Raw genomic sequence first — 15601 nt, 5'->3', positions numbered from 1 at the left:
CACTGCCTCTTATGGTAGCAACATAGAACTGCAGGTCAACAACCCGACGGAGGGACAACCCGACATTTGCTCTCTGTGGTGCGGGCTTACAGCCACGCACAAAAACACGTTCCGAGCCACAAGCGTTGCTTCTGCAGAGGGATGGAGAGAGTGGAGTTACCCAGCAGCACTCCAGTCCAGATATACACCCCCACCCACGACGGCAGGGCCGGCTCAGAATAACCCTCCCCACAGCAGTGCTGTGCATCTGCGCCCACCCCTACATTATTAAACACAGCAGTGCCTGAGAGGGGCCGGTGTTATGCGGAATTCTGTGACCACCGGATTTTGTGACCGGTCACAAGATCCGGTGGTCACTGATTTCCGCATGTTACGTAATACACCGAAATGTGTGACCAACGGTCACAAAATCCGATGGTCACACATTTCGGTGCGTTTATTATGCTATACCGAAATGTGTGACCACCGAAATGTGTGACCACCGGATTTTGTTACCAGCGACAATAATGCGGTCACAAAATCCGGTGGTCACACTTTAACACATCGAAATGTGTGACCATCGGATTTTGTGACTGGTGGTCACACATTTCGGTGGTCACACATTTCAGTGTATTAACATGCGGAAATCAGTGACCACCGGATCTTTTTACCGGTCAAAAAATCTGGTGGTCACAGAATTCCGCATAACACCTGTCGCCCACCCCTCACCCACCTCCTCTCAGGAAGTCCTCGGCAGGAACACAAGAGCATCGAACCTCACAGCAGCTCGCCCAGAGCTAGACCCAGAAAAGCTCAAAGATGCTGACTAATGCACTGGTACTGTATGCGCACAAAGAGACAGCGATAAGAAACACCGATTGTGCAACACTACCACACAGCACTGCCAGAATAGTCGTTCAGAGTGATATGAGGGAAGGATACGACTACGAGGATGTTTGCTGAGGATAAGGATGGGTTTTCTTAGGCTTAATGAGGACAAGGCATAGACTACTATTAAAGGAGTAGTAAAGGGAAAATGCATGGTTAGCCCTGTTTTAAGGTTACTTATGATCATATACAATGGTTCTGATCAAAACGTTGATAAAGCTAGCATTTTCGAGAAAGCTGATAATTGCTCTACCACCGTTTTGGTCATACAATGGATGTGGATGGGCATCTTGAAAAATCATTCAAAAACATGTTAAATGCTACATGTACACTAAAGTATGAAGTATATTGAATCTGATATACTGAATAGCCTAATATTTGGAGGACCTGTTCATCAGTTAAGGACAACCTTAATCTAAATGTATACAAGCAGACCATGAAAATGTGTTTATCTGAGACAAGGCGAGGGGGGGGGGTGTTCCAGGTCCAGTATTAATTTGGAAGAAACCAAATCCACCGGGAAAGAGGGTATTTGGCTTTTTGAAAGAGGTTATGGTGGCTTTTCGAGGTGGTCTATGACATAATTAAAATAATACATTCAGCTCAGTAGAGAAAATAATCATAGCTCCGCATTGTAAAATGTAATGGTAAACAAACAATAACAGAAATGTAAAAAAAAAAAAAAAAAAAATCTGAGGGGGCACGTGCCCCCTCAAGTTCTATAGGCATGACGCTTCTGTGTGTGTGTGTGTGTGTGTGTGTGTGTGTGTGTGTGTGTGTGTGTGTGTGTGTTACAGGCGAGACAGTGCAGGGGCCAGACGTGTAACAGGGCTGCAGCACTGCGAGGTTATCTCTCTATTGACACCGAGACTGAAGAAAGAAATTACCATCAGTAAGAAATAGTATCATGATACCAAAATTATAACTACCATACCTGCTAAAATGATCTCGATACAGATACTGAAACGACACCACGGCAAAAACCTATCAGGAAAAGTAGGCTAATGGAATAATACAATCAGTCAGGTGTATCTCAATGTTTGCTGTCTGCTGAGGCGGAGCAGGAATGTCAACTGTTTAAAATAAATTAATTACATAATATATTAAATTTATTATTTTATTCATTAAATTAAAAAAACCTCTAGGCTACTTTGTAAAATTATAAGATACAATTATAAACTGAAAGTATCTGCTCTGCTCCACTAGTCACTAGTCAATCACTAGATACTCGATTGAATTGCTATTCAGATTCAGGGGCCGGAGCCAGACTGCTGATCTTTCTCCTTCACTCTGTGCGTACGTGCAAAAGAGTGGGTCGCAGCCCATGCATGGCTCTTTACCGTTACTAATGAAATGAGGTATCGCGGTACCTTTCTAGTATCAGTATACCGTGCAACACTAGTAAGAAACGACAACCTGTTTCAACCTATAAGGCAAAGACATATTACTGAACGGGCCTACCGGGCCCAGGCCCAGGGGCCCAAGACCTCAGGGGGCCCTTTGCATTTCTTGTTGCGGGGACACCGATAGAAATTTAGGGTGAGATTCCTTACACAAACATAAAAAAACATTAATATTTTGAACAGTTTATAGGGGCCCACGTCTTTTTAAAAAAGAGAGAAGCTTGTGTGGGCTACATATTTTCTATAGCCTACTCGTTAATCTAATGGGTGGGAATGTAGGCTACCTTTCCATAGATAAATGAGTAGGCTATAAAACTAGTCTATAGAGGGCACTATTAAAGTTTGTGAACTCGAGACAGATCACACAGGTGCAGGTCACAAGGTCAATTGGTTCATTATGTTTGATCTTGACAAAGAACCGTACATGTAAAATGGAGCACCGTCACATATTAATTGGAGCAGCAAAACTAAAGATTTGAAAAGAAAAAGAAGCAGTAAGATGCTTTCAGCAGGTTCCTCGCATTTCCAGTTTTTTTTTAAAGAAAACAAACTGAGAACAACAGTGTTGTGGCAGAAGCTGTAGGGGGGGGGGGGCGGGGGGGAGCTGGTAGGGAGGCGGAGGCTGTAGGGGGGTGGGGGGGGGGAGCTGGTAGGGAGGTGGAGGCTGTAGGGGGATGGGGGGGGAGGGAGCTGGTAGGGAGGGGGAGGCTGTAGGGGGGTGGGGGGGGGAGCTGGTAGGGAGGAGGAGGCTGTAGGGGGGTGGGGGGGGAGGGAGCTGGTAGGGAGGGGGAGGCTGTAGGGGGGTGGGGGGGGGAGCTGGTAGGGAGGTGGAGGCTGTAGGGTGGTGGGGGGGGGGGGGCTGGTAGGGAGGCGGAGGCTGTAGGGGGGTGGGGGGGGGGAGCTGGTAGGGAGGTGGAGGCTGTAGGGGGATGGGGGGGAGCTGGTAGGGAGGTGGAGGCTGTAGGGGGGTGGGGGAGGGAGCTGGTAGGGAGGTGGAGGCTGTAGGGGGGTGGGGGGGGGGAGCTGGTAGGGAGGCGGAGGCTGTAGGGGGGTGGGGGGGGGAGCTGGTAGGGAGGGGGAGGCTGTAGGGGGATGGGGGGGAGCTGGTAGGGAGGTGGAGGCTGTAGGGGGGTGGGGGAGGGAGCTGGTAGGGAGGGGGAGGCTGTAGGGGGGTGGGGGGGGGGAGCTGGTAGGGAGGCGGAGGCTGTAAGGGGGTGGGGGGGAGCTGGTAGGGAGGTGGAGGCTGTAGGGGGGGGGAGCTGGTAGGGAGGGGGAGGCTGTAGGGGGGTGGGGGGGAGCTGGTAGGGAGGTGGAGGCTGTAGGGGGGTGGGGGGGGGAGCTGGTAGGGAGGTGGAGGCTGTAGGGGGGTGGGGGGGGGAGCTGGTAGGGTGGAGGAGGCTGTAGGGGGGTGGGGGGGAGCTGGTAGGGAGGCGGAGGCTGTAGGGGGGTGGGGGGGGGAGCTGGTAGGGAGGGGGAGGCTGTAGGGGGGTGGGGGGGGGAGCTGGTACGGAGGCGGAGGCTGTAGGGGGGTGGGGGGGGGGAGCTGGTAGGGAGGGGGAGGCTGTAGGGGGGTGGGGGGGGAGCTGGTAGGGAGGGGGAGGCTGTAGGGGGGTGGGGGGGAGCTGGTAGGGAGGTGGAGGCTGTAGGGGGGGGGGAGCTGGTAGGGAGGGGGAGGCTGTAGGGAGGGAGCTGGTAGGGAGGGGGAGGCTGTAGGGGGGGGGGGGAGCTGGTAGGGAGGTGGAGGCTGTAGGGGGGTGGGGGGGGGAGCTGGTAGGGAGGTGGAGGCTGTAGGGGGGTGGGGGGGGGAGCTGGTACGGAGGCGGAGGCTGTAGGGGGGTGGGGAGCTGGTAGGGAGGCGGAGGCTGTAGGGGGGTGGGGGGGGGAGCTGGTAGGGAGGTGGAGGCTGTAGGGGGTGGGGGGGGGGGAGCTGGTAGGGAGGCGGAGGCTGTAGGGGGGTGGGGGGGGGGGAGCTGGTAGGGAGGCTGTAGGGGGGTGGGGGGGGAGAGCTGGTAGGGAGGCGGAGGCTGTAAGGGGGTGGGGGGGGGGGGCTGGTATGGAGGAGGAGGCTGTATGGGGTGGGGGGGGGAGCTGGTAGGGAGGGGGAGGCTGTATGGGGGTGGGGGGGGGGGGAGCTGGTAGGGAGGTGGAGGCTGTAGGGGGTGGGGGGGGGGGAGCTGGTAGGGAGGCGGAGGCTGTAGGGGGTGGGGGGGGGGGAGCTGGTAGGGAGGCGGAGGCTGTAGGGGGGTGGGGGGGGAGAGCTGGTAGGGAGGCGGAGGCTGTAAGGGGGTGGGGGGGGGGGGGGGCTGGTATGGAGGAGGAGGCTGTATGGGGTGGGGGGGGGAGCTGGTAGGGAGGCGGAGGCTGTAGGGGGGTGGGGGGGGGGGCTGGTAGGGAGGCGGAGGCTGTAGGGGGGTGGGGGGGGGGGAGCTGGTAGGGAGGAAGAGGCTGTAGGGGGGTGGGGGGGGGGAGCTGGTAGGGAGGGGGCCCTCTACACGTCCAGGCCCAGGGGCCCATTTTTTCATGATCCGTCTATGCTATCAGGGGTATGATAACGCCTGCCATGCAGATTACATTAAGTAGGCTTGTTAATTTTGATTACATTTGAGTACGTTTGATATGGAATTAGGTAGGAATTTATTTCATGTTCTCATGATAGGATATTTACCTGCCGCTGTGTTTTGAGATCACACTGGGTGGGCCTCTGATAACTGCTCGCTCAGAGCAAGCACGGAGGGATTAGAGAGGATTACCAATAGCCTGTATGTCTGTCACTCTCAAAATAACTGCAACGACACGTCCCCAAAATGACCCACAACAATTAGTTTTGTTGATGATTAGAGCATAAACCAATTCAGAATGACAATAGAGACACAGAGGAGAGCGAGGATTTGAAGATAAGCTTTATCTGTATAATTATCAGTGAGGATCTTTTGATGTCCTTTAAAAAACATAACAGATGGTGTAGCTTATTAGAATATGTTTTAGTCTGTGAGCCAGGACCCCAAATTTGTGCCACTATTGCCATCTGGGGGAATAATTCTCATAGTGATTTTTGGCAAGGTATACACCCCTAGTGCTAGAAAATATGTGACTATAGCTGTGGTAGCTTTCTATGTGCTATCATTGGATGCCAAATCGATGCCAAAACGCCATGCCAAAACACACTTTTCAAAACTATACCTGTAGAACTGAATAAGGCATTCTGCTTCAAACTGATGGTTCTCTCTTGTGAAAAATGGTGGGAATATAGCTTGCGCTATATGTTTTTCGGAAAAGTTGTTAAAATTATCTTCTCTAGACCTAAATGTTATATATTACTGGCAGTGACAACACAGTAGCTACATAAGATATACTTCTGTTTTCCTGAAAGATGTAACACAAACGTTTCCTCTGTATATAACCTAAAGAATGAATACCATGTTTACATACAGAGATTTTAAGGAAATGTATTATTGAATTCAATAAACTAAATATAGTGTAAGTAGGCACAGCATAACTTAATTGTATCACCGTCTAGGCTACATCCGCACGCTAATACATTTTGTTTTAAAACTTAATTGAAAGGGAAGTTTGGAGGGCCAGGTCAACAAGATCATTAGACCAGACTTCATATCAGATATCAATCATTAGACAGGAGATGACTGTGACTCCCTGGCCATTTCATCCATTTGATGTGAGTGAAAGGTAGTGCTCATATCTCCATACCAAATCAACTACGGCTCATTTCGCCCTTCTGACACAGAAGTGGAGGCACGCATAGCTGCGTGCTTGGCTGACATCTCGGAGTGGATGGCGACTCATCACCTCAAGCTCAACCTGTACAAGCTGTTGTTCCTGCCAGAGAAGAGTTGCTCGCACTGTGACCTGGCCATCACCATTAAAGACATAGAGGTGAGGCAAACTCGAACTGTGAGGAATCTGTCATTCTCGGCACAGATCACATTTGTTACACGCTCTTGCAGATACCTGTTCTACAACATCAGGAGGATTCACCCTTTTCTCACTGATAAAACGGCGCAGGTGCTCATCTAAGCTCTTGTCATCTCCCGCCTGCACTACTGCAACTCCGTCCTTGCTGGGGCCCTAGCGTCAGCCATTAAAATAAATAGTTGCTTAAGCGGGAGGATCCTGGTAATACATGCATCGAGTTTAAAACCTGGTTCTTGCCTTGGCAATGACAGGAACAGCTCCCTCCTACCTCCAGGCCATGGTCAAGCCCTACACCCCCTCCCAACCACTACGCTCTGCTACCCTGGGGTGATTGGTTGCCCCGCCATTCTGAGGCCCCTGCAGTTGATTAACCCGATCACAGCTCATTTCTGTCCCGGCCCCACAGTGGTGGAATGAACTGCCCACTGTGTTTAATTCCCTTTGGCAAAGTCTGCAGAAGTGCAGACTTACGGAAAGAGGGCATTAATGGCTCAAAATGTCTGCCACCCTTGTGCACTTGTTGATTTGACAATGAGACGGCCCTAAGCCCTCACACATTTAGTGGGAACACGCCTCAAAGTCTGAGTCCGTAAGGGTGGGACTAGGCCCTTATGAGCTAACTGGCTATGGCTAGCTGGTTCCGTCCTTCTAACCAGTCCTGAAGAGGTCCTGAAGAAAAACAAGTAAGTTAGTTCCATCCTGGTGGTCAGTTTGAATGGATGAAATAGAGTTGAACGAAACGTGGATATTAGAAAGAATAAGCACTGTGTTTTGAGCTGTTCTGGGTCAATAATGCAGCTGTAACAGGGCATATATTTATTATAATCATGTATATATATATTTATTGATTGATTATTCCAAATAAAACAACAGACAAATATTTTCAAAAAATAAAAACATTCACTCCACGGTTGTTTTCAATTTAGAATTTGTATGACAATGTTTGATGAAAAGTGATTGAACTCACCTTTGTGACAAATTTCAATGTTGTGGGATCACTGGTGAAAAAATGCCACTAGGTTGAATATACGTATTGTACTTTATGCTGGCCAACAGTTTATTTGTTTATTATTGTTTATTTTAGGGTAGAATTATAAAATTCTACATCATCTACAGTATTTTAGGGCAGTATTATAAACCACCACTGGTGCAATGCTATCACATCTTCTAGCTCTAGAGATGTATCTCTTGCCAAAAATCACTATGAGCATTATTCCCCTCAGATGGCAACAACCAACCCTATTGGCTCACAGTATTTAGTAGTTTACTGTTGTTACATTGTAATTAGCTGATGTTTGATGGATGTTTTTGCTTTGCTTTTATATCTAGCCTACACATTTAGCAACATTTAAAGATTTAAAGATTATATTTTCCTAATTTATCCTAATGTTGGCACGTAATCTTCGTGAAGTGTTTCTCGCAGCTCTTTTCCCATTGGCTCTAAGCACTTCCTACTTTCTTCCTGAATATCTGTGAGTCTGTAGAAGTCAAATGACTCTAAATGACTCTTCCCTGGCTAGCTGGCAGTGACTGGGTCTGGGCCTTAGCTCAGAGACTGAGAGACCAGAGTGCTGGTGAACAAGGTGACATTCAGAGTGGTCCTCAATCAGACTGGTCTATAATTCTTCTTCCATGAGAGAATGTCTGAGGAACGGTTCTATGCTGTATGCTGCTATCTGGTGGTGAAATAACTCAACTGTCCTAGTAATCCATACTGCTCTGTTCCTATGGCAACTGCCATCTGAGGACACAAAGGAGTTGTACTAGATCTTTACATATTAAAAACATTTTATTTTTTATCTTTATAACACTTGTACAGAAGGCAGAAATACCTTTGTGTACGCATACATGAACATTACCAAACATAAATCATTTTATTCACAATAGGTTTTTAATTGATTTAGTCAGTACTGTATAAGTTATAGCATACTGTAGGTTTCCAAATTAGAGTCATGCTGAAATGTCTGACACAGTTCATTGCCTAGTATAAGAGCATAATAAAATCTGATGAGCCCTGGTGTGAGTGTGATGTGGCATCATTCTGCATGTGCCCAAAGCCCTCAAAGGCAGGCAACCAGGTGGGTGATTTTCATTCAGATGTGCTCATGCTAATAACAGATTATTCATTCAGTAGTGATTTGGGGGTGCTTTTCAGTATGGTTTCTCTTTTATTCAGCTGCTAGGCAGCCTATTCAGAGCTGGTGAATGGAAGGTGTCATGCTTTTATAATTGGCAAACCATCTCCTCTGCATGGCCACCAAGACAAAGTTCTGTTGAGAATCTAGCGTTTTCCTTCCAACTAGTGTATGAGAGCATATGATCAGCCTCTAATCTATGTTTTTACCTCCTCTCCAGGGACAGTGCAGAGCGAGAGGTAATGTTTTCGGTGGTGTGCGTTTGTCTGTTAGCAGTAGCCTATTACGCAAAAACTACTGGACCGAAACTCAGTGGAAGGGTGTAGCATGGTCCAATTTAGAACCCATTAAAATTTGTGGATCCGAATTATGGGTTGGGTCCACGGACTGCCCAAACACAGCCGGATTGGCCATTCACCTCCATTCATTTTTTAGACAATGAGTAGGCAAAAATTACCAAACCGATTTTTATGAAACTCGGTGGAGAGGTGTATCATGGGCCTTAACACCTATAATTTTGGAGCAGATCATGAGCTGGACCCACGAATGAAAACTAAATTTAAAACGAAGCCAGCTACCTGTATGAGGGTGCTAGAGACACAGGGTTTGGACTGGAGTGTGCGGGAGTAGAGCCCGGAGTGCACAGCACTGCCCTCTGCCGGCTGTGACCCAAGGGGGGTGCCATAGTGCTTGCCAAATGCAGCCACCCATTCACCTCCAGTCATTTTTACCTCCGCCCCAACGAATCACCGGGCAGCTGCCCAAACATGGCCTGGACGCCCATTCACCTCCATTCATTATTTGGACTAGGATTACACAAAAACTACCAGACTGCTTTTCATGAAACTCGGTGGAGGGGTTAGAGGTGGGCCAATTTAGAACCCCTTCAATTTTGGCACAGAGACATGAAATGCATTCAGGAGTGACGGTCTGTGCTCTCTGAGCACCATTACTAGCTCCTCATGTTCTCCCATCTCTCACTGTCAGTCGGTCAGTTTGCTAAGGGAGCTTTGCTTGTAACAAGTTAAGATCGTGCACACAAACACACACATTCACCGAGCGCACATAAAGTACACGCACCCGCGCACGCACAGACACACACACACACACACACACACACACACACACACACACACAGCCTGCTGCAATACACAGGCTAAACGTGCCTCCTCTCCACCCCTCGGACGGTTGTCATGGAGATTGATGAGCTGAACAAATACGTTTCTCTTGCGCTGTGCACTTGACCTTCCTGCAGTCATTTCACCTTTTTAGTGCTCTATTTAAATCAGGCCTCCCTTAATCAAAGGACAAGCAGGCTGTCAAGAGTTATGTGTGCAGTTTAGAGTCCTGGTTCAATTATGAGCTGGTATGTACAATATGACCAATATGTGTCCTTGAATTGTGCACACTGCATACAGTATGTGCACAATCTGGTAAACGTATCTACTGTACTCTACCCCCTAATTCATCCCTCGGTCTCTCATCCTTTTCACAGCTATAACATCCTTGCCTCCTTCTCTCCCTTTCACCTCCACCCCTTCCCTCCCTCCCTCCCTCCCTCTCACTCCCTCCCTCCCTCCCTCCCTCTCACTCCCCTCATCTCTCTCTCTCCTTGGCTACCTGTGAGCTGCACTACTTTGTGAGTGACTAATTGTTTCTCAGAGCTGACAAACGTCACCCATATACTCTCTCTCTCTCTCTCTCTCTCTCTCTCTCTCTCTCTCTCTCTCTCTCTGTTTCTCTCTCCCCCCCCCCCCCCCCCCCCTCACTCACTCACTCACACGCACTGTTCCTAAGGAACTGCCTTGGCTGTGTTTCCTGCTGGTGCACACTCGCACACTTTATCATCGCACACTTCACCATCCGCTCCGAGAGGAGATTTTGTTTTCGGCACTTTCACAGGATAAGGAGACAGTGCTGAGCAGAGGACCACTGCTGATAAGGACTGGTAAGTAACAGAATGACAGTACTGCATTCACCATTGATTTATTTTTGCGTAACTCAGGCAGTTGATTTTGATGATCAGGATCTTCAGACTTAAGAGATACATAATGAATGTCTGCTGATGCTTTTACATGTACACACCAAGTTGCCTGTGCGCCAAGCAACACTTTTAATTACTGTTTAATCCTTCGATTGAAAGTATGTTTGTACGCCATCGTACAGGCTCACTGAAGACATGCTGCTACTGTATGAGAAACCAGGACTGCTGCTCATGACCCGTTATGATGTCTCAGTCTCTGAACACAGTCTCAGAATCTAGAGAGTCCGATTCAGCCATGTTATCCATCTGTTCTTAACGTGTGGCAGCGCTGCCAATCACGACAGCAACGATGCGAAGCAGTTGGCTTGGCAGCAGAGCAGGCTGGCATCCAGACTATTGAATATCTCTCTCTCTCTCTCTCTCTCTCTCTCTCTCTCTTTCTCTCTCTCTCTCTCTCTGTCTATTTTGCTCCTCACCTGTGTGTGTGGTTGAGCTGTAGGAGTGGGATCCTCTTCACTGTCTGTTTGGTGAGCCCTTCACACACTCATTCACTACACACACACACACACACACACACACACACACACACACACACACACACACACACACACACACACACACACTCTCTCTCTCTCTCTCTACTTTATCTCAGTGTGGGCTCTCCTAACAGGGGCTGAGTGTTGGAGCTGGCCTCTTCACTCTCAAGTGGAGCTTCTGCGGATCCCCCACAGACGGGTGGAGCGTGACAGAGCTCTGCTGACAGGGCAGAGTCACATAGACACACACACACACACACACACACACACATACACACACACACACACCCTGTTCCTGCCTCACTCCTCCATGGAAACTGGAACAATGCTAATAGCAACGCGTTATAAATATAAAAAATAATATAAATACACATACAGCCTACAGAATATAGCATGACCTATCCACCACTGTACATTTCATAGCAAGGACGATAAACCACAATTGAAATGAGAGAGAATTAGGTTCAAGAAGGAGGGTTTGACACAGACAATGAGTTCTCTCTCTTTCTCTCTCTCACACACACACACACACACACACACACTTGCACCCACGTGTGCAGTATGCAGTGGGTTACCTACAGTAGTTGAATTGGTCAAACTCACCCCTCGTTTGAACTGCTCTCTTAATGCTTGCCATGCTTATGCCCTCATAGCGGGGCGGCTGTGTCTCAGGAGGTAGAGCGGGTCGTCCAATGATCGTAGGGTCGGCGGTTTGAATCCCGGCTCCTCCTGTCCACATGTCGAACTGTCCTTGGGCAAGACACTGAACCCCAAAATTGCTCCCAATGAGCAGGCTAGCACCTCGCATGGCTGCTGCCACCATTGGTGTGTGAATGTATGTCTGAATGAGTGAATGAGAGGCCATTGTAAAGCACTTCGAATAAAAGCGCTACATAAGTGCAGTCCATTTACCATTTACTCATAAGGCAGTGGTGGGGAATATTGTGCATGACAGACAGTACACAGGCTTGGAGTATGACATGTCTCTAGGTGTGGTGGTAGGAGGAAGCAATGGGTTCAGCTACTACTACTACATAGTAGCAACCCCACTGATCAGCAGCCTAGCATAACAGGAAGGCTGAAGTTAAAAGTGACTCACAGTTTGGAATTGAATTATGGATTTTATTATGGATTATTTTTTAAACCACCACAGCCTTCGCATTTCTGTTTGAAAACCACGTCTTGGCAGAGAATGTACTTTTCTATGCCGCCTTTCCCTCCTCTGCCACCACCCACACATTGTGTACCTGAGTGTCCTCTGCACTGTTTGTCATTCATTCTCAACAGGAAATAGAGTCGTTACCGGCACTCTATGGCTAGCGCAGACTCAAGGCAAGTGAGAGGGGCAGATGTGCGCATACACATACCGTACACACGCACACATGCATGCACACAAACACGCACACAGCGGGGACATTAAAACCTACTGTATGGCAAAATACTATTGATCTCTCTCTGACTGTAGCCACTCTCTGAACAAGCCATCAGATTTACTGCAGCTGTCCTTCTTTCTTTTTTCTTTTTTTTTGTCTCAGTGGTAATATTCCTTAGTGCTAGCCTACATGCTTTCTTACAACCTGAGACATGACACTGCAATCACACGCACTCTGATGGAGAAGGAAGCCAAGGACACACAGCACAAAGGTGTAGAGAAAGCAGCTGGCTCCCCAGCCAGAGAGGACAAGCACAGCATTCAATAGGTTCCTTATGAAAAGGATCTGTTCCATCAAAGGATTCTATCTACCCAGGTTGGCAAACAATACCCCAAAAGCCTCTCCTCCAGCTGACCCTGCCAAAAACAAAGCTGTTGTGGACAAAGATGAGATGTTCCTGAAATAAAAAAAAACGATAATTCAATGTATTTTTTACAATAGTATTCGTAGAAGAATGCTGCTGATTAAAAACATATTTCTCCCATCCCCACAGACAGCTGTGCTGCTGGAGCTCCTACCCAGCTTTTGAGGCAGAGTCCCAGGGCCAGAGACAGGGGCCATGGAGGGGGAGGATGATGTGCTGGGGGCCCCTCCTGCTCCCGAGGCGGGTAAACCCCTGCTCCGAGCCGTGTTCCTCCGCCGCCTGCGGCTCGCGCGCCTCCTGCTGGAGGGAGGGGCCTACGTCAACGAGAGCGACAGGCGGGGCCAGACGCCCCTGATGGTGGCCTGCAGGACCCAGCACGTCGACGCCCAGAGCGCCGGCCGGGCCAGGCTGGTTCAGTACCTGCTGGAGAGAGGTGCCGACCCCAACATCCAGGACAAGTTGGGCCGGACGGCCCTGATGCATGCCTGCCTGGGACAGGCTGGGGCTGGGGTGGTTTCCCTGCTCCTGGCCAGCGGGGCGGATCCGAGCCTGGAGGACCACTCTGGGAGCTCGGCGCTGCTGTACGCGGTCACCGCCGGGGATCAGGAGGTTCTGACGCTGCTGCTGGATGCCTGCAAGGCTAAGGGGAAGGAGGTGATCATCATCACCACTGACGCCTTGCCCTGCGGGAAGCCAAGGGCCAGGCAGCACCTCAGCGTACCCGCTTTGGCTCCCGTTGGCCAGGGGGACGGGCTGCACCCCTCGGCCGCGCCCCCCTGCGCCTCTCCCTCAGAGGTCCAGCTCCTCACCTCCCCTCAGTGCTCCTCCTCCTCTTCCTCCTCCTGCGCCCCACAGCAGGTCTTCTCCTTCAAGCAGAGTCTGTGCTCTGGGTGTGGGGGCGTGAGCTCCCAGCCCTGCTCCCCTTCCCGTGCTCGAGGCCCTGGCTGGGGCAGGGTGGACAGGCTGCAGCAGCCGCTCCAGAGGCTGAACTCGGAGCCCTGGCTGAGGATCCCCTCCTCCCTGCTGGCCCGTCAGCCTAGCCGGGCCCCCTCGTCCACGGAAGACCTCCCAGACTTCAGCCCGGAGGAGGACCTCTCCATCAGAATCAACCGGCTGGGCTGGAATGCAGAAGGCAATGACAACGGCGCCCCCCTCAGGTGTAAGTGTGGTACTGAGCGTAAAGAGAACAACGCTGACCCGGAGGTAAAGGATGAGGAAACACGGGGGCTGCTGAGGCGGAAGTTATCCCTCTCTGGTCTCTTCTCATCCCACTCTACCTCCCACCCAAACCTCCACTCCCAGAGTCTCAACCCAAGCCCAGGGTCCCCGTACCCCTTCACCTCCACTGGGGGAAAAGACTCCGCCTGCCCCCTCCCCAGCCTGCGTAGCATCATCCAGAGATGTCACCTCGGGGCTGACCACTATAGCTCTGACCCTCAGCTGGCTGTCCAGACCAGAGGCTTCCCCGAGGAGGGCAGAGGCCCCCTGGAGAGCCGGAGGCTGGTCTCCTCACGCTCCTCCACCCTGCTGAGCTCCAGGGAGTTTCTGGAGACCATGGGTCTGACCAGGATAGCCCACTCTGGGCTGGAGCGCAGGGGCTCTGGGGCTCTCCTCCTGGACCACATCTCCCAGACCCGGCCCGGATGCCTACCTCCTCTGAACCCTCACTACCCCCCCATTCCCAACATCTCTGGAGGGACCAGCTCTAACGCCGGCCACAGCCTCAGCTCTAGCCTCAGTGCCCTGGGGGGCAGCCAGAGTAGCAGGGCTGCCTGTGGGGCAGTAGCTGGCCTGAGGCCGCTGCTCCCCTCGGCTCCCCCTGGCCTCCCCAGAGAGCTGAGGACCAGGAGGATGCTGCTGAGGAGACACTCCATGCAGACAGAGCAGATCACACAGCTGGGAGACTTCGATGGGATCTTTGGCCACTGAAACAACGTTGTGTTCTCTAAAACCAGCAGAGTCGTTGTGTTCAATGTGTTTGTTAAGAGACAGTATGTCTATTAGTCCAATGCTAATGTTGTAGTGTAGCGAGTAGTGTAGTGAAGGGTATACAGAGGTACAGTATACAGAGAATATTTGCTGTTTAGTATACCCACTTCTTCACACCACTGCTAATGTCCATGTCAATGCCTTGCTTTGTAGTGAAACTTTGTATGTAACTACTGATGGGAAGATTGCATTGAAACAAACCACTATCTTAACGGTGAGGTAAATAAGAGTGAAGAACAGTAGGAGAAATCCAGGGGAACAGAAGAGAGGTTGTTACTGTAGCGAACATTGAGAGGAAGTATGTCTAACATCTGGCAGAAGGGAAAAGGACTAGGCTGCACAAAATATCCTCAGAATCTTGAGCGACTGCCTCCAGGTAGTGAAGATGTTTGAACTGTTTCTGTATTATTGTACCTCACCTGAAGGTGGCCAGAGAGTGTGACTCTGGTCAGAGTCCTCTGTGAGTTGTGCTGCTTCTGCTCAGTGTCATCATATACTCTCATAGCCCATTTTCTATGTAGTTTGACTATTGTAATGCTTGAGTAAACAGTCAAATGTCCTTGTCAGAGAATCAAAAGAAAACCTTGACAGCAAACTGGTTTAAAAAAATCATTTTATTGATAAGGACTGGACAAGGACTGAACATTGCACATTCACATGTATCAATATTTCACATCAATATAATATATTTTAATGTTTACTGTTGTCCTGTAATGCTAAGTAGTGATTGCCACAATTCCTCTGAGAGAAAACAGCTTGCATAAACAGACCTGCTAAATTACCTTTATGAACGTCACAGTATATTCACATATTTACAAATGTCAATCATTTTATGTAAAAGTTTAAAAAACTGAGTATTGGGCTAAATGAATAAAAACATGAAATAAAAACAATTTTCATATGACTTATTGATCATCTAAATGACAATGTGGAAGAGATCAAATAAATACACTTAAGAAA

General features: G+C 49.7%; 1 protein-coding gene across 1 annotated transcript; it reads left to right on the top strand.

The window, feature by feature from the left end:
• Positions 1 to 12847: 12847 nt before the first annotated feature.
• ankrd34ba (ankyrin repeat domain 34Ba) lies at positions 12848 to 14581 on the top strand (the record flags this gene model as incomplete). The annotated part of the gene is made up of 1 exon (XM_084442577.1): positions 12848 to 14581. The coding sequence occupies one exon, from the start codon at positions 12848 to 12850 to the stop codon at positions 14579 to 14581; it is 1734 nt and encodes a 577-aa protein (XP_084298703.1).
• Between the last annotated feature and the right edge of the window lie 1020 nt (positions 14582 to 15601).

This window comes from Borostomias antarcticus, assembly GCF_949987555.1.
Source record: "Borostomias antarcticus genome assembly, chromosome: 8".
Classification (NCBI taxonomy): domain Eukaryota; kingdom Metazoa; phylum Chordata; class Actinopteri; order Stomiiformes; family Stomiidae; genus Borostomias; species Borostomias antarcticus.
The sequence above is the reverse complement of the archived record's forward strand: the minus strand, read 5'-3'. Positions and strand labels throughout refer to the sequence as shown.